The following is a 19,280-nucleotide window of genomic DNA, read 5'->3' on the forward strand; positions in this document are numbered from 1 at the left end:
AAGCGATTTCGAATTTATTCCAAGTTTTATTAGATCAGAGAAATCAGTTTGCTGACGACGGCGCTGTTATCGCCGAGTACAAATGACGCTAAAACAGTGTACATTTTGCCGATTATTATATATAGATATATATATAACGCACAAAGCTTTACTCTAATATTGAGAAGTTATTGAGACCTACCAGGGCCTGCATTGACTATTTTCTCTTATCGGTGTACACCGCCGATATTTTATCCTATAAAATATTTACTAGTATTAGCAATCTAACTGTGTCAGAAAGTTGAGCCGTAGCCAAGATAATGCTGTTATGAAAAAAGAAGATATTTAAAAAAAAAAAAAAAAAAACTGCAAATCTAAGGGAACCAGAAAGAGTCAGTGAAATCAAAAGACAGCTCAGCTCATTGACAATGAAAGCATATTTATTTTTGGAAAAACATCCTCTATTACAATCACGGTCCTTGAGCAACGAAATTATGGTCAAAACTAGCTCAGTATTAAACAATGTGAAATGGAAACATAGTCACAACAAAATAGACTTTTATTTTGTATACTTATAGTATATTGCCAACAGCGGCGTCTACTGAACCATCCACATTTCTTATACCGACCTATTATGTATTACCGTCGATTACTCATTTTAAATGCGGGCATTAAAACATTGCCCAAAAGTTTCGACTACCGCGAAAAACAACACTTAGCAGTTTCTTCTAAACCACAGAACTCGAGGCTTTCGACGGGAACAGCCTTAAAATAGACGTATTTTATTTGAGGCATAAAGAAGTGTCAAATAAAGTGCGAATCCGTATGACTGCATCAACCGCCGACTTCTTCTTCGCGTATTTTGCTGTGGTTTTATTAGCTGTTTCTTTTATTTAGTGTACTTTATCGTGGAAGGAAATATTTACTTTATTTGATACAAATATCGCTTGCAAGTGTATTTTATTTTAGAATTGAGTAAGCTAAGAGGAAGCATACAATGGATTATCGCTAGGTCTATCAGACCATAATAATAATAATAATAGTTGTGCGATGCTCTTGAGCGAAGAACCACTTCCTGTCTCGCACTGAATTACTGTGAAAGTAAAATTTTTAGAGTTTTCAATGGAACGCTCCGTAAGTACACTCTATCTTGAAGCGTGTAAATGAACGAACATGCTGAAATTGCAGATGCACAGTAGCCTGTGCCGTAGGAGCTTACCGAGTTGCTACAGAAGTTCTGCTATGGTCACGTGGCAACAGGGTAGTTATATGCGACACAAGGGGGCGCTCATTCGTTAATCACGGTCTTTCTTCAATTCCCAACGGATAGAAAAACCCGGGGTATTTAAAAACAGTCGGGGTGAAACTAATTAATAACAGCACGATTGATGAAAAGCTTCATGATGTTCTGAGAATAAGGGAGAAGGCCAAGCTTCGACATTTATTAGCGATCTGGTCCTGTTTTTTTAGCTCTTTCCAAAACTTGATTGTACCGCGACGTTGATTCTGACGGCAAACATGACTATCCTTGAGAAAAGGTTCCATATCAGGAAGTTGAATCTGCTCGAATATCGCATGAGAAGTCGAAACGAGCCATACACAACAGCCATTTGCATAATAGTTCCGATCCACCAGATTCTGCAAAACAAGAGAAGATAATATTACGTTGAAGAGTAAGTTTTCACGTTTTTTTTCACAAGATTTTTTATTCCATTCTCTTTCACTTGTTATGTACTTCTAAGCACTTTGTTTGTTCGATCACCGTACCATAATGACATTGTGTTATGAGTACGTTACAACTCGAACTGTGCCAGGTGGAAAAATGTATTTTTAACAACTTTTGTACTATGTATTTCGTGAAAGGGACGGCTTATGAGTAATTTGCTAAAATTTAAAATGGTATCCGGGGCCTAAAGGATGCCTCCATTCTAGCAGACCCTCAGAGCTTGATGATAACTATCGCAAGTCACGTTTGAAAAAAACGGCCGACAAACAACTTGAGAATCGGTCCTAAAGATAGGCTGTAACCACAAGACCGTCGCTAAATACCTCGAATCCCTTAGGTTTCTATAGGAACTTGCACTTTGGCTACCTGAAAAACTCTTTGAATCCGATAAGGGATTGTGTCTCAATTTCTCTCCCTAACATCTCGCTTGGTGTCAAGCGTCGCGCGGCTGCAATGATTGATTTTTGCATAGAATTGTCACCGGTGTCACGAAGTGGTGTTTATATGTCTAGATGAACCAAGGATTGGGTAGGTGGCTCCAAGAAAGGAACCGAGATTTAAGATCCAACCAGATCTTCAGCAGACCTCTAAGGGCCTACTTCGCTACTACGAATTGCTTCTTACGAACCCATAGCCCAGCTGCATTAATTAGGTCTTTAATACAGACGAGGACAGGTTCTATTACTCTATGTGAACGCACGGCCATATACGGCATACATTGTCAAAGCTGCCTTCCTGCACTTCGAATAAAAGGTTTTGCTAGAACCTCTATAATCTCTCTCAAATCTTGCTTTAACGGGTTTTCATTTTTTTCGTTTACTGGGCAACCACCTTTGTAGACCTACCTTTTATATGGATTAATAACTCAAACATGATGAAATAACTCCATTAAGACGAAACCTGCTGCTATCTGGCGGCATCTATTCTTTAGTAGAAATATGGAAAAAATCGTGCATTTTTTTATTTTTTATTATATATATTATAATAATATGCATAACATAATTACTTACTGTCCCAAGAAAAAAACGTGATGCTTTCTATTCAGTACAAAAGTCTCAAAAACCTATTATTCAACCTAATCGAATAAAAGATTATGTGGCGATCGCGCGCTTCACAATTAGGAAGGATTATTTTTTGTCTCATGCATGTAGCTCTGGGAGCGATGCTTTTATAAAAAGCTGTAGTTTATGTTCATATAATAATATAGATTGTATAAAGGAATTGTTTTTTTCTACAGTTACCGTTACTCCCAAGTTGTAGGCTAATTATCTATTCGATTCGAGCTACTCGTGACATAAACTGTCGATCTTTCAGTTTGTAAATGATCGATCTGGGAGACGTCATTTTCCCAAAAAATAAATGGACGCTATATTAATTAGGCAGCCAATTTGATCTGTCTAATTTAGATATGCTATTTTTCGTCTCTTTACATCTTGTAAAACAAAAACTCGCAGATACACTTCCGGTTGGTTCTGGAAGAAGCGAACTCAAATTTTAGCTATTGCTGCATCTCAAACGGCAATGTGTCCAGTTACGAAGCCAAGAACTATCCGTTGCAGTTTCACGCTATTTGCTAACCGAAGCTTTATACACTCACATGCTCATGTTGGTAGCAACGATTCCAGTTAATGTCAGCAGGATCAGAGAGAAACGTCTACCGGGGAACTAAACGGCAGTCGGTTGCTTACGACCAAGTGGTGTACTTGCATAGAGCAAGAAAGTGACGACGTCGTTCCGTTATTTCTTACAGATGGATACAACGGTTACCATGGCATAGGATCTATTAAAATTTATCACATGACATTATGACTAGTTGTTCGGAGCTACCAAAACACTTTCGAACTACGTACTTCGATCATGCAGTACATATTCTTATCAGAACCTCGGCTGTCTACCACTATAAGTTAATTAAGTGCTATGAAAAAGTGCTGAGTTTAGAAGCAACGATATCTTTCAGTGCTGAATGTTTCAACACCTCGTGATTTAGCTTCTGCTTCGAGAAAACTGGTGAAATAAATTGAAAATTAATAAAAACAATGACCAAGGCGGTCCTTAGTAAAACGACAGTTTTTTTTTTGTTCTATTGGCTCAATCATCTTAAAAATGAAAATTAGGACGCCAACCCGCTAAATAGTTCCGGATAACCTTAAATATTTAGTACCGAAATTGATCGCGTGTCAGTTCTAAATTCCTCAAGTATCATACTTAATTGCCTAATCCCTGCGGCTAACCTTCCCACGATCTTTGTGTTAGTCAATGCTGTTGTTATCCGTTGCATGTCCTCACCTTCCCTCGGCCTTTTCGCCCTTCGCGGCCTGCGAGGTCAGGTCCGTCCACGAGGGTCCCCGTTTTTCCGGGTATTTCTCACTTCCCACAGGTTTTCGCTTTGAGGTGCTAATGTCGTGACACTTACTTCCACCTTTGCTGAAATTCCCATATTTCAGACAACAAACAGCAGTGCTCCTCATGCAAACACACAGACATTCGCGTACAAAAAACGTACCCAACCGTACAAGCAAACGACACGTAGGAAGGACGAACAACATTGAACAAACACGACTGAACCCCAACTACGAAAGCTCCGCAACGAGACGGTGATTAGTGATATTCTCTATTTTTAATGGTGTCCAAGGTAGATAATAGTAGCTGGATGCCTAATAGATTACTGCACAGTACCCGATCGATGAGAATAATAACTTAAAACATTTAAATAAATAAATAAAAAATTTAAAAAGAAAACAAGTTGTAGGCATTCAAAAAGTTTTTCTTTAACCAAGTAAGCAGAACATTTAGTAAAGAAAGTAAATAAAAAAAAAAAACGAACAAATGTATATATTGTACAACTACCGCAACATAAGATCGATAAGTAACGAAATCACACTAAAAGCTGTGTTAAACAAGCAAATTGTGGATAGACAACAGTGTTTCTTAGTGAGATTCGCTCATCTGAAACACGATTTCATGCCGGAATAAAACATAATAACATCGACATTGTCAATTTGTGGCAATAGCACGCAGAAAAAGATTTAATGGTTCTAGGAAAATCTTACCTGTTGAGTTTGGCCCGAGCCGCCGGAATGGTCGAAGGATCCTCCTTAAGGACATATTTGCGTACGCCCAATATGTATTGCTCGAGGAACGATAGCCAATCCATCGGTCTGCCAAAGCAAATTTCAATTGAGAGCCATTAAAGAATCTCATCATTGTCGCACATTTGCTCAGTAATGTATCTACAGTTAAGACAATTGTGAATGAAACAGTATCCAAAGATGACCACCAAAAAAGCGGACACATGAAAATGGTTAGACTCGTATTTAAGGCTGTAGCAAAATGTAGTCCCCTGTTGTTTTGTAGACTGAGGTCATACCTGATATCGAAGTCAAAGTCTTCTCTATCTTTTGGGTGTTTTATGTGGTCCAGTAGATTGTGAACGTTGTCGATCGAGAACTCCCATTCGTGTGTCGTGAAGTACTCAAGAATATGCATGGCTCGATGAATCTTTCCATATACCTCGCCCAAGCTAAGTGGAAAAGCATTGCATTAGTCTCATAGCCAATCAAAGTTTTTTTTGGCACATCTATCGTCTAAGGAAACTAGGTTGAAACAACTTATTTTATCTATACTCGCATCGCTTGGCTTAAAGTTGGGTGGTCAGCTCGACAAGATTTGTTTGTATCAACGTTAATCTTTAACGTTAATTTCTACATTTTTAGAGATGGAGCGTTAAGAAACCGGTTAGTTTAGCGCGAAAAATCACAATACTAACTACACCGGTTGTCATCTGAGCGTTACCGCTTTTGTACTAGTTGGTATGAAAAAAAAATAACTAACATAGGCTTGCGTCCGAACATAACCGCGAACGAGTCCGCTATGAATGCCGGAAGTGAATGATCGAGTGCCATTGCGATACGGTTCCAAAATTTCGACTCTTTGAACGAACCGCCGGGGTAGCGAAAGATTTCCATAGACGGATTGGCTAAAACGATTGGCTTTGAATACTCGAAGATCTGTCTCCAGGTCAACTGATGAAGAGGTCCAGTGGTACAGTTTATAACATACGGTGATACGAATTTCTTCTGTGAGCAATACCAAGCCGAAGCGACCATCATTCGAGTGACCAGATCGACAGGATACACATCAGCTACACTATCAGGCCGAATATACATTGTACGTAGTACACCTTTGCCAGTCTGCAAATAAATTGAACGTGCAGAAAAGTACAATTGAGCATGACTTGTTTCGGCTGACCCTCCGCTTAAACACCATGCAACTTTCGGCTCTAAGCTCTATTTGGGCACTACTGAAAAATTTAGTATGATTTATGTGTTGTTTTTATGGACTGAATGTTTTCGTGTACTATAATGCCGGCTTCAATAAGCATAATGAAAAAAAAACTGATTTCGCCTTACTGCTATAACGAAGCCGGCGGGCCCGTTAAAGTTATCGACCCAGCCAGCAAGTGGTTCCCTCCAGGCAGCGGTTACAATTGACGGCCTTAAAATGACTATAGGTATTCCCCGTCCTTCTTCAACGAGCAACCTTTCTGCTAAAGCCTTTGTGTAGTGATATGTTGACGGTCGGTTGTCCATAATAACGGAGAGGCAGTTCTTTGCGGTTTCATCATCCATCCATTCGGATGCATCGATAACCTGTAAGTTGATCAGAAAATGCGTTTTTTTTTTTAGTTGATTATGATTATTTGGAATAAGCAGGGCCTGCGTTTAGCCAAACGAGCTCTATTTATATTCAATCGAATATGCTGAATATCGCTGAACTTAGACTGCCAAAGGTACTTTGTAATCGAACTAAATAATAGGGCTAGACTGTGTTTCACGCTATCGTCAAAGGGTTCATAAAATTAACAAATAATGTAGTAATGGTACAATTTGTTTCAAAATTAATTTCTTGTTAGAAAAAGTACCTAACGTAAAGGCTCGAAATATTTTTTTAGTATCGATTGCTACTCCAGATCCGAACAAATTCAGCAGGAACGTATTGACAAAGACGTTGTGGCATGCTAAACTAATATTATAGAGGTGCTCAGAGACGTGGACTCCCATGCTGTATGACACGAACATGAATTGATGTTTGAACAAATAGATGATAAGCTAAGGTTGTAATAACGTGTCTACCTAATAAACCTGAGAACACTTAGTGATGTAGTCTAGGTTCAAAATCAAGTGTAGACTCGTTTGGGTTCGTGGTGGACGCTAATAGTCTGACAAAACAACTGCCTAGGAGTATTGGTAGCAGACGTAAAAAACGTGTACGGTACAATGTTTGTATTATTGATATAAGTAAATAACTTACCTTCTGATAATGGATCTTCTCATCGTAGACTTCTTCTCCGACGTAATTTCGATTGCAGAAGCAATACGCTGTTGACACGTGAACGAATGCTGCGCACGATTTCAGATCGCGACAGAGCTCAAGTACCCGACGTGTACCAAGTACATTAATGTCGATGGCTTTTCGCAGCGGTTCATCAAAGCGCACTGAGGCAGCTGAGTGAAATACGATGGAGACTCTTTCAACTAGTGTTTTCCTATTTTCTTCGCTGAGGCCCAAACCATCAGCGAGAATATCGCCTTCAATAGCGACAACTTTGCTTAGAATACCGCATTTTCGCGTCTGTTCAAATATCTGTTGGTTAAAAGAAATACAAACGAAATTATATACTTTTTGTTTATCTCTTTTATACTGTTTCCTGGTACAGTTAGAACGAACCCTCATTTGTTACTCTATATTTATTTTCTGAACAACGGGCATAGCAGTCACAATTACTCGCGAGCAATTACGTAAAAGAAGTTAATACTGCATCCCACATTTTACTACTGGTGAGATCTTTTCGTTGGTTGGCAACCTTTTGTTTTCAAACAATTCCACCTGCAAACCAATTCTTTGTCATTTTTACTGACTCGCTAAACGTTCTATATGTACGACTATGTAAATTCTCTTTAACGTAATTATAACAAGTAAAAATGCCCTCATTCCATACCGGAGCTTCAAGGACTTTTTCCAGTCTCTGTTGAGGACTCTCGCTATCTTTGCTACGTATTAAACAGTAGATATTGTCAAGACCATGACATGATCGCAGCAGTTTTTCCACGAGAACTTTGCCCAGAAATCCCGACGCGCCTGTGACAAGAGCTGATTTCCCGCAGAAGAAACTTTGTATTGGCGCTTCGGTCGCGGTTCCGTTTGACGTTCCCGCGACGGCCATCTTTCGATTTGCCATCTTGTTAAATTCTAAAATTGAACCAATTAGTGAGCAAATGAGCTGTTATAGGAAGACACCTAAATTAAAATCATAACAAAAATACGAAACACAAATGTTAGAATAGAAATTTTAGAATGTAGAACAAAATGTTAGAATAGAATAGAAGATGTTTTTTTTATTGTTCTAATTAAATTATGTTGTAGTAAACTTCCAGTAATATCATAGGTCTAATTAACGTGAACTATGCTTAACTGAGAATCCCACGATATGTATATAACCAAATAATGTGTTGTTTGCATTTTTCATTAAAATAGACAAATGTTCACCGAGTTCGAAAAAAAAGGAAGATGAATTGTTAAACATAATGCCATGTCCATAATATATCCATGTTTATCAGTGTTGCATACACCCGATAGCCGGCTGTAATCCGACTTTCGAAAGAAAAGTAAGACGACCGTATCAAATGAGTCAGCCTAACCGACCCGAAGGCGGCTTCAGATATAACTTACTTTCCTGGCCTCCGTCGACGCGTGGAAATCATTGCGGATACCCGCGTGTGCTTCACTTGATTGCTTTGGTCGTTTCCCGTTTGGTTTCAGCGTTCTAGAGAACTGTGAGTCATCAAACTCATGAGGATAAACGTTTCGAACACGTTATGAAAGATTCCAAAATAACTGCGTATCATGTGACAACTCAAAGCCTAATCTTTAGATACCCAATGGCTATTTCTGGTAGAAAACAATGATTTTGCAACGAAGTGCAATAATGTTCTATGGTAAAGTCCCTTATTACAGTGGCATTTTCCTCGTTAGTTCCAATATGTTTTTGCGATCGCTGTTGACAGTTGACTTGGTAAAGAAGCTTCGCATGTAGCCGGCGGTAATGCATAGCGGTGTACAGCCTTTTGCAACAGTTTGAACAGCGGCCTAGCTACTGACTACTATGGTAGGAAAAAAAAGCGATCATATCTTTGACAAGATCTTAGCGCCTTTGCTGTCCCACAGGCACAACAAACTAATACTGCATTTATTATTTCCCTTCGTGTTTAGCATACAGTCTAGCCTTGAGTCTAACGGGCCACAAAGACGCTTGAGCCGATACCGGTGCTGCAGTAAGTTCGTCGACAAACATTTCGATGTGAACTTCGTCCACTTTCTCGAAAACTGTCCGCGTTGCCCAAATGGCGCACAGGTTGGGTCTTTCAAAACCGAATTTCGTGGGTTAGTCGATTTTGCGGTCTAGTCAGCGTCTTCGCATTGGATGAAGTATCAGGCGACTGATGCGGTTAAGCCGGGAAGAATTTTAGTTCTATTTGAATGTTGACGAATTCGATCGCTGATTTGTTGCCAGCACGATGCCAGTTGTAAATTATATTATAAAAAGAGTTACTATATGTTTAGAAGAGGCTCATTAATTGTCGACGAACCACGGAATAATCTCCTGACATTTGAAATATGAATTGAAAGTTAGAAGTTGTTTCCATAGGCATCGAACTTCTCGGTATTTTGAAAAATAGTTGGCGATACTCAGTACTCTTCTACGTTCAAGGGTAGACATGGTCAACGGAGAGAGGTTTTTGTCAGCAATCGATTTCACCTGTCATTTGCCTTGAGCGCAGCAATGTCAGCTTTAATCTGCCTGTTGTCGGCTTCGACAGGCATTATCGTTTGACACTGTCTCTCCGCAATTGCCATCGTAACCTTTAGTTCCTCTGAAATAAGCTTACATTTTTTTCGCAGCTTCCTGTGCCACCAGATGTCCCTTTGTGGGTGTAGTCTCTGTTCGGATACGAGGACGTTTGCTCGTTGGCGCATTTCCATTTCTAAAGTGGTCCTTTGCGGCGCAAATTAATTCTCTAAGAAACAAATGATGGGAATCTGCGATTGGATCATCGTTGCAAATGTCTGCGAGGTACATTGCAAACATTTGTTCCTAGCTATTTCGGATGCGGAGGAATGGCGCACAGCTTTTTGGAGGCTGCCTCTGTACGATTCTCGGTGCTGCTCGAAGCGTCTGAGCTCGCCTATTTTCTCGTCACATAGAACCTAATAGTCGAATTGTGCCTGTATGTCGTACGCATAGCAGTCATGTCATCTCGTGTCATACAACACAGTCACGGTTCAGGGCTCGTTGTTTGAGATCTCAGTCATAACAAGCGTTCGAGTTAGATTGGTGGATCTCTTTGTATGCTCTATGTTGGCGCGGACCACAGAGATGATAGCACGTAATGATTCAGGCCAGGGGCTCACTTCCTATTTAGTAGCACACGGAAAGTTAAATATATATCGTAGCAGCTCACAGTGACTTCAGTCGCTCTTATCGCTCGTCTGCAGACCCTCTCTTAGCAGTTCTATAATGCCAAAGTCATTTTTTTTTGTCCTAAATGAGGAGACTGGGATAAGCCGCCCGAAACAAATTTTTCGAGCGTGTATACCAAAAAACTTGCTAGTGACAAGTTCCGTGATAAGTTCATCATAAATTCTCAGTTACGAAAATAACAACTAAATCACAAAATCGACTAGGCGCAACTTGTATCTAAGTTAGGAGTTAGCCATTAAATACACGGGTACGAAACACTTGGACCATTCATATTTAAGCCGAGAGTGAACGTTGAATGTTTTGAATCATGTAGCTTAGAAGGTCCGTTAACTACTATACTGGATAATGTAACTCGTAAGTTTTACCAGCCCAGTAACGTATTTCTCGTTTGAATAATATCTGAACGTTGAATATTTGATTAAAATGTAGCTTTTTTACGTAGTACCATTGTCCATTTGCTTCTGGTCATGTACCTCAATGACAACTTAGCTGTTAAAGTGATATTCACAGATCGAGCTATAAGCTTCCTTGGAATTTTGTTAGATTGCCAAATTTCCACTCTAAGCCTTCTTCAATATTAGGCGGAGTCAACTCAGACTGCCATAATGTCGCTTAACACTCCGATGCGAACCGCATAAATAACGCGTATTTCCACTCTCTGGTCTCAACCATCAACAAACGATCTTCGAATTATGCCTCAGATCGCTACGTTATAGCATGCCCTTCGAGTTACCTTTTTATCAACACTTGTTTGAGTAAATGATCGCCACCCTTTTGCAAAAACGTTTGAATATTCTACAAGCATCCGTTGACTAATGATCTGGAACGGCAATTAACACTACATCCAGCGCATTTAAATTACCTTAATAACAACCTGAACAGCCCCGATCCCTCTTGTGGCTGGAAATTAACGTATGTTCAGGTATCGAAATCTTCTAAGACCAGTCAGCAACAATACAAATAAATCAAGTCTTTCTAATCAGATGATCTTGTAACGCACTTGCTCTGTTTCATGTTATCCATTGAAATATTAAGGATATTATAGTCATGAAGGTTATCCTTAACCTTCAGACGGTCAGGGATCCTACCGTATCGTCACGATCACTGTATACGCTTTCCGCGTCAAATGATTCCGCATCTTCGTCTATCAAACAATGTTTACGGGCAAACACTCTGCGAAAGTTTCACCTTCACCCATGCAAGGGGGTCATTGCCGCTACGGCCGAATTCATCGTTAACCACAGAAAATAGCGGCTATTTTCAGTGGCTTTTGCCGAAACTCACTATCTACATGGGTTTCCGGTTGATGAGATATAATAGGAGAGGACACAAAGGAAAATTTCGCTTTTCACTTGGTCTATCACCGGATGTGTGGAGCTTGTCTGAACTTCCGGTCATGTCTAACCGTTCTGGAGTCTCTTCCGATTACAATCGTGAGATGCGCGCACTGGATTTCGTAGCGACGGAAAATCTGACTTAGTATTTGCAACTTTTTGCACAAGATCGGTAAACGATTAGTGGATATTTAAAAACAGATTATTGTTCAAAATTGCTCTTAAGATCTGTTACATTGCTTTAATTCTCATTACTTACTAAACTCGTAAATTGGCAAAGTTCGCTTAACAACAATGTTTAAGCAATAGTGTTCTATATTGTTAGCAGAAGTTAAAAATGATAATTAACAGACCTACTGCAACTTTTACAATTTGGAACCGTGACAAATCCTAGTCTTTTCTTCGCTTTATTCTACCCAAAAAAAGTTCACAATCTGTATCAACATTCTCTGCTCTTGTATCGAGATTTTTTAGTAGGTCTATTTATTCTTCTATGACATACGTTCGCGCGAAATACATGAATAAGTGAATTTTTGTCAGAAAAACATTCAAGACAGAACAAAGTCGTACTAACTCTTGGATCTGCAGTACTTTAAGATAATCTCCATAGTATCCAGCTCACTATTTTATAGTTATGTCAATGAAACGCGATTCATTGCCAACGTGGTTTAATTGAAAAATATTTGACTGTACCTTGAATGATATCATCGTTAAGTGAAATCAACAAATACTAACTAATAATTTAGGATTGTTCTATTCGTTGGGTAGCAAGGACTCAACACGACGACAAATCCGACTGCTTTTCTAAGAACTAGCTGCCGCAAGAATCATTAGCCATTTCGTACGTAGACAGTTCCTCTGTGCACGAAGATACACTCTTCACCACGAATACTTCACGTGGAATAAACCCATTCAACCTTCGTTCAGTACAGGGAAACTTTGAGCTGAAGGAATCTTAAAGGCTACCTAACAAAAATCGGCCCGGATGCTGTATCAAGATGTCTCGGTTCACGACGGAGCATAACACCACTGGTAATCTTCGCAGATCTTTTCTCGTAGGGAAGTATAGCTTTGTCAAACGACGAAGTAAACAATAAAAGAACAAATAAATGTCTGCAGAAGAAAACATGTACGAGGGTTGAACTCGCTAGCTAAATCAATTTGATCTGTTCGCGAATTTTAACCTTTAACAGAAGCATCTGTGGACACTGTCGAGTGTACCGAGCACTCGAAAGTTGTGGTATTACTAAAAAAAAATCTTACTCCTAAGCGAAACTGCCGAGCGGTTGGTTGTTTTTACAGTCGCCGGATGAAATATTGCAATACCGTTAAGGCCATCAGATATCGCGCCTCGTAATGCTGTAGTGGTAACAACTTAAACTTACATAACACACTACGGGATATAAACTATCGAAACGTTTATTCAGATATCGCCCATCCGAGAGCCTTGTGGATCGAGATGATGATTGCTACCCCGATGAAGTGACATTAAAGCTTTGTCATCGGGGAATTCGGAATTGTGCCATGGCTAACATTGTAACCAGATCTCATGTTGACACTTAATTGCTCATAATCGTTTCAACAGAAAAAAAATCAACTATAGATTAAAACTATCTTTAGTGTCTGCTCATCACCATGTCGCACTCGAAACTTTTTGATTGGTGCCGCAGATCGTTTGGGTAAGGCCCGGCAAGTACCTGTTTTGGTGGTTACAGTAGCTGTGGCATTAGTAGTATCAAGGATTCAGACCTCAATGACTGCGTTTGATGATGACTAGTACGTACATTTTATGAGATTTTAGTTAGCAGCAACCATCAGATATCCGCAAAATGTGGGCAGGCATCGGATGTCGCACGAAAAATTAAGGACAACGGACCTTTTCTCTCATTTCTCATTATAGTTGGTACTTTGTCGACACATTAACACAAATTATGGTTATGCATCTTCTCGTTGTTTGCTGCTAAACACAGACACTACACAATCTGTTTATGATGTGCTTAATAAAGAACATTATTTAGGCTAAAGTAACAAAGGTTTTCGTGTCATTATAAATACACTAGCACATATATTTAACCAGCCTACCTGTGAAGAAGTTCGAAAAGTTCAGCCAAATTTTCCAGACAACTTAATAATATTTAGCTTTAATTATTCGAATTCACCTTCGGTACTATTGCTGTTGAGCGTTGTTTCAAATTGCTGATGGTGGTTCTTTCTAACGTCGTGAAACTAACAGCTCGTTTTCGCCCATCACCGTCTTGATATTGGTGGGAAGTTAATTTACAAATAGGTGAGACAAGCATCGTTTCCAAAGCTGTCGTAGTCTGTGCACTGGCCTCTGCGAATTGGAGTCAACGACAACTGAACTTTTTAAGGCTACGAAGACATGTACCGTGTTTTATGCCAAACGGGCAGAAATGCCGATTGGCCTAAAAGGCTTGGAAGGTACTAAACAAATCGTACCCGTAGTCTCTTCACCTCATTACGCCCTACATAGCAATAGCAAATACCTCAGTCTATATGGTGGTATCAAACAATAATCGCCTACCTCAGCCTGTTTAAGTTGTTCATCCACATCCAGGTCTAAACATATCAACTCACCCTAGCTAGCCCGCAGCCTTATGCTCCACAGGTGCTATATGATCGATTTGTTATGTGAGGATGTCTAGTTTATACATACATTTCGAAGATTTAGCAAGCCGGTTTTGTTGCCATAAGCCTTGCCTAACTTGTCATACAGATACATTGTCATAAAAACGTACGGTCTCTTTGCCGTCTACGTTCTCGTCGTTCTCAGACGCTGCGACAAACAGTGATCATCTGCATTTTAGCCGACTCGAAAAGCTTACTACAATGCATTACAAATGGACATATAATTGTCCGGATTTGCATTGCTATCTATATTCAAATGTTTACAAACCTGTACGATTCGCGCAATAGAAAATCTGATGCCGCATTTAAGATCTGCTTAAGCCGGTCTGGGCTACATTTGATTCCCAGATGCAGTGCCTTTGATTCGATTGTTGGCTCTCATCCGCAACTATTAAATCTACACCAATTTGAATAGTATAAAATATATCATTTATATTTAGACAAAGGTTAACCACTTTTACACGGTTACACGGTTCTCGAGCGTCTGCAACAATGATGTGAAGCTGAACCCGGATGAGGTCCGGTAGCCAATAGCGGTAACCAGCAGTCGGTCGTATAGCCGCATTTGTTCTATGCTTTTTAACAGTCGCACAGTAGAGATATCGTTGTTTCAGTAAAAGGAAAATCCGTCTTTTCTACATTAGCGCTTGCCGTGTCCACGGCGTATTCCTGTTTAGGACCAAGCGAAATAGCGAAACGACTGAAGACATCCCCAGATAATTTTTTTTGGTTTTGTTAGTGCTTAGTGTATGTAAGGATTTCTTTGACTACTGGGATAAAGCCCCTGGATCGACTGGAAGAATTCTTTGTACTAGTGTAGTGTAACGTCCAGATTATACCGCAGAGGTGCGCAAACGTAAGAATATTTATCAAAAAATGAATTTATTGAAAAATTCAAATTACGCAGTAAAATAATGTTTTAGTGGTCAGCTCAGTGCACGTTGCCGGTACAGGCTGGTCAGGATGGTCAGAATTTCGAGTGACGAAAGCTGCCTTCTAGATCTATAAAACTGTATTGTAGAAAACCAGACCTCAAAAATGAACATACTTCAAGGCAGTGCATAATTCGCGCTGGCTATACACGTATATCAGCTACTTGCGGCAACAAACATGCACTCTTCCACCACTTTTGGTGTAAACAGTTTCTTCTGGAGCAACAGCGCGTCGTCTTTAGAAGCTCAGTGAAGAGCAGTTATGACATAATCTTTCCGCGCTGAGCGAATTTCCAGTAAAAGAGTTTTTGCCTGAAATCAACGTTCTGTGGTATTTCCAACCAGGTAAACAGACGTTAATGAGGCACATCAAAAGATCCTCAGTCGGGTTTCGATTTTGGGACTTGAACCAAAATAACTCAAAAAGCCATTTTTTGTACACTTAGTTTTTTTTTTACACAAAAATTAATAGCAGTTTTAGAAAGGAGAATATTAATTGGCAATTGCGTCGACCAAATCTCCAAGTTCTGAACTTAACGACAGTTTTGAGCTCTAGGATTTTGCGAATTTTTGGCCTGCTATTAATGAGCCATTGTTTAAGCATCATTGATATTTTGTACGTAACGTATTTGAGCGACACTTAAGCGAGCGTACGCACAGAAGGACTACTTTCAAACGTAAATGGTTTAAATCTTGAACTAAAGCTGTGGTCGATTCGCTGCTGGAACAAAACATGGCCGCTAGCATTGATAATTGTATCACATGCAAATAGTCTGCAAGTAGAGTTAAGCGTACAACAATATCGTAGTATTGCTTAAAAATAGATAGCCGCCGCCATCATGCAATAAGAGCCATTGGTACGACCGCATTACACGCTCACTGTACAAGGCACACTTTTACGATGGCTAACTTGCTGAACGATACAGGTATATAATCGAAATGCTTTGTAAACAACTTTGAACGCTGTCGAATAAAACCTCTTTATAACGAATCTTTTGAGGAAAAGTTGAAATCACAGAACGACGCATACATAATAATAAAGTTGCAGATGTACCTCTTTATTCCTTTTATTCCGCTATCTTAAGAATGAAAGCCAACTACATCAGTGTTCTAATTATATGCATAGTTTCGCAGATGCGAGCGTATCGCGGTACAAGTTAGGTAAAGCTGGTGTTGTAGCATTTCTGCTTCAGTGACTCTGACTTTGACATTACGTGCCATACGTTACGTTGGCAAACACGTCACGACCATTGTTGTTTAGAGTGGGTGCTAAATTCGATCATGTGAAAAAGTCGCAGTGTCTTAAATGATCGATAACGTTCTCGTTTATTACCGTTCGCCTCGTATGTGCTTAGCCGAGAACCAGCGGTTTGCCAGCGTTGCCAGACGCTCTCATCATATTATAGCCAAACGATTTTTCCAACTGCATTTTTATTCCGTTCAGTTCGACTATCGTTATATTGGACAGAAACGCGTCAGAGAATTCTAGTCTTCAACACAGAGGCAGGCACATGCCCGTTTTGACAAGGTTTATCGTCGGAAGACTTGCTTTGGCATTCGACTTGGAATCTGCAGCTCGTATAGCTAGAGGCCCATTTGCGAGTCCAACGTGTTATCCGATTTGTCTAGCTTCTAGGAGCGTTGTTTTGTCTTTTATAGAAAAATAAATACATTCCGAAAACACCACGACTAGTTGCAATATTTAGAAGTGTTCTTGTCGGATATACCAGATTCGTTGTCGAATGCTGAAACGAAATCTAATTGTCCTTGGGAGCTTTATTTGGCGTGATCTTCTGCCCGTATCAATTGGTTCAATCAGAGATTTTTGTTTTCATAGACGCTTCAACCCATACTAACACGAACTTTCTAGTAAACATACGTGCTTCGCCGACAGATACACATAGCCTATAACGGGTAACGCTGACATTATAACAAACGTAATGACTGTATTTGTACTTCCGTTCGTTGTCTCTGTTCAGTTGCCTAAGATACGGCTGTAATCAGTAGGTCTCCTTTTGAGCAAGGACTATATGTCGTTACGAAGAAAGTACCCGTCTAAAACAGGTGATATTACGTTTTCAGGCTTTCAATGCATGTTACTTCAATCAGACCATTACGCGTTATCAGCCGATTACCAGAAACGTATCGAATTTAGATTAGACAAGGATAGCACGGCCTTGCCTACACATCCGCAGAAAAAATACGCATGATTAAAACTGTTTACTCTTACTGAACTTAGTGGTTCAAGTAAGAGCTAAATTTAGAAATTTAAAACGAATGTCGAATGCATAACAAAAGACACCGTGGTTAATTTCTTCGGTAAACGCATTGCTGGTGTTGTATTAGTTCTTATCATGAATTGATTTGCGATCTAAAAGAAAAGATTTAAGTTTATATATATATATATATATATATATATATATATATATATATATATATATATATTGTTTGACGGTTTTAAAAGACATGCGAACCAACCAAATGTACTGTTATTTTTCGTATTTCCATTTTACGGCCAGTTATTATCTTTAGGAACAACGTTCCTCTTTTTCGAAATTAACCCATAAGCGGAGTTACTTCCTTCTTTATGGTTTGCGCATATACTGCAGAAGAACGCGTCATTCACTATAAAAGTTCATGGACACGAACAGAATTTCCGTAATCCCCAGATGCGTTCTGGTGTTCATTCGTTTTTCATCGAACACGTCACACAGCCTGACGTTGACAACTAAACCATCCCAGTTAATCATCTACTTCTGTCAAAGGTAAAGTGTGTTACAAGCGTTGATGCGACTTCCTGATTTCGAAAACAAAAATCATCTAGATCGCAACTACGACGTTGTTTTTTGGATTTCACTTATAAGGAGTTCGCTTTCGTTATGTACGATTTCTATGTATAGGAAGGCGATAACTGATATATTTGTAGTCTAAAAACTTAACAAAACATAGCATTATTTGCTCGGGATAGAGAAAAATGTTACTACTATTTATTGACTCATCTTTACAAGAGACAAGATCTGCCCACGTCACACTACACAAGTTTCGTGTGTGAAAGAGCTTTCATGTTTCATGATAGGAGCTATATTCAGGTGTACGTAGCCTAAGTAAACAGTATTTTAAGTACAGCGGATACTTATGTATATGAGTAGCCAGACACGCTCGTATAAATTAAATTATTATTTTCATTACAAACATTGTTTAAGTCTACCAAACTTATATCTGAAGTATCCAGGATAGGTAATATATGTGAACAAAAAAAAAACATCTTTGGGACGCGATACTCACTTATGGGTCAGTTTTTCTTCTGTCTGACTTGAGTTTAACCCCCCCCCAGTAATTTGTCCGTCTCACACCCCAGCAGTGAAGCCAGCTCACTGACACACGTCACCTGCGCACAGGGTTGAAGAAGTCCACGGCGTTGCGTTGAACCACAAGCTCTATTGTCGCTCTAGAAGTATCAGCACCCAAACCGCCCCGATATTCCTACACGAATTTTTCGTACATGAATATCTGACCGTATTTAATTGTAGGTCGTCCTTAGCGCGAGTAACTCTCCTCGTCTGAGAACTTTTTTTTACTTTTTGTGGTGTAAACAGCAAAATTCGTTCAGTTCACCGGCTAACAGAGCTACCGATATTATTCATTCACTGCACAAACACTTGCATATGTGACGGTATGTTATCTCTCGCTGCACGCACGAAGCTCTATCGCCCCGTGTCTTTGCTCCGGCTCAGCTCAGATCCGCCGTAGCTTCGGAGTAGTTCGGAATTGGGTCAGACACAGTCGAACAAACCGCCACGGCAGTTAGCGATGATCTGGCAGTGTACCTGGTTGCTCCTCCTGTGCAAAAGTTTTTAACACAAAAGTGCCTGTTAATTCTTTGACTAAAGAAAGCGGACACAGTTAGGCAGTGATTTCGCCCGCTCTTCACGAAGTGTTCCGTTCCGAAGTCAGCAGAAATGGAGAGAAAGAAGGAAACTCCAGCCATCACAGTCGCCGCGACCTCACCGCGCTGATGATGAATCGCGACGGAGATGTGGCAAGGAGGCTTCAATGAAGAGTGCAGCGATCCACCACAGCGACACTGTCGAAGGCGCCGTCTGGCGGAAAGCACCAAAGCC

General features: G+C 39.8%; 1 protein-coding gene across 10 annotated transcripts; it reads right to left on the reverse strand.

Annotated features, from left to right (window-relative positions):
* Nucleotides 1–398: 398 nt before the first annotated feature.
* On the reverse strand, nt 399–19,119 carry LOC111244062 (putative fatty acyl-CoA reductase CG5065). 10 transcript variants are annotated; one of them, XM_086979898.1, is made up of 10 exons: nt 18,445–19,117; nt 8,435–8,536; nt 7,704–7,954; nt 7,016–7,348; nt 6,115–6,354; nt 5,537–5,895; nt 5,073–5,225; nt 4,756–4,863; nt 3,992–4,165; nt 399–1,617 (listed from the first exon to the last, which is right to left on the reverse strand). In XM_086979898.1, the coding sequence occupies exons 3-10, from the start codon at nt 7,941–7,943 to the stop codon at nt 1,446–1,448; spliced, it is 1,779 nt and encodes a 592-aa protein (XP_086836024.1). In that variant the 5' UTR covers nt 7,944–7,954; nt 8,435–8,536; nt 18,445–19,117; the 3' UTR covers nt 399–1,445. The 10 variants fall into 10 exon arrangements, with proteins under 10 accessions (XP_086836024.1, XP_086836022.1, XP_086836023.1 ...); XM_086979896.1 differs by having other exon boundaries at nt 7,704–8,002; XM_086979897.1 differs by having other exon boundaries at nt 8,435–8,551.
* Between the last annotated feature and the right edge of the window lie 161 nt (nt 19,120–19,280).

The sequence above is a fragment of the Varroa destructor genome, unplaced genomic scaffold (assembly GCF_002443255.2).
Source record: "Varroa destructor unplaced genomic scaffold, Vdes_3.0 BEIS01000002.1, whole genome shotgun sequence".
NCBI classification, from domain to species: Eukaryota; Metazoa; Arthropoda; class Arachnida; order Mesostigmata; family Varroidae; genus Varroa; species Varroa destructor.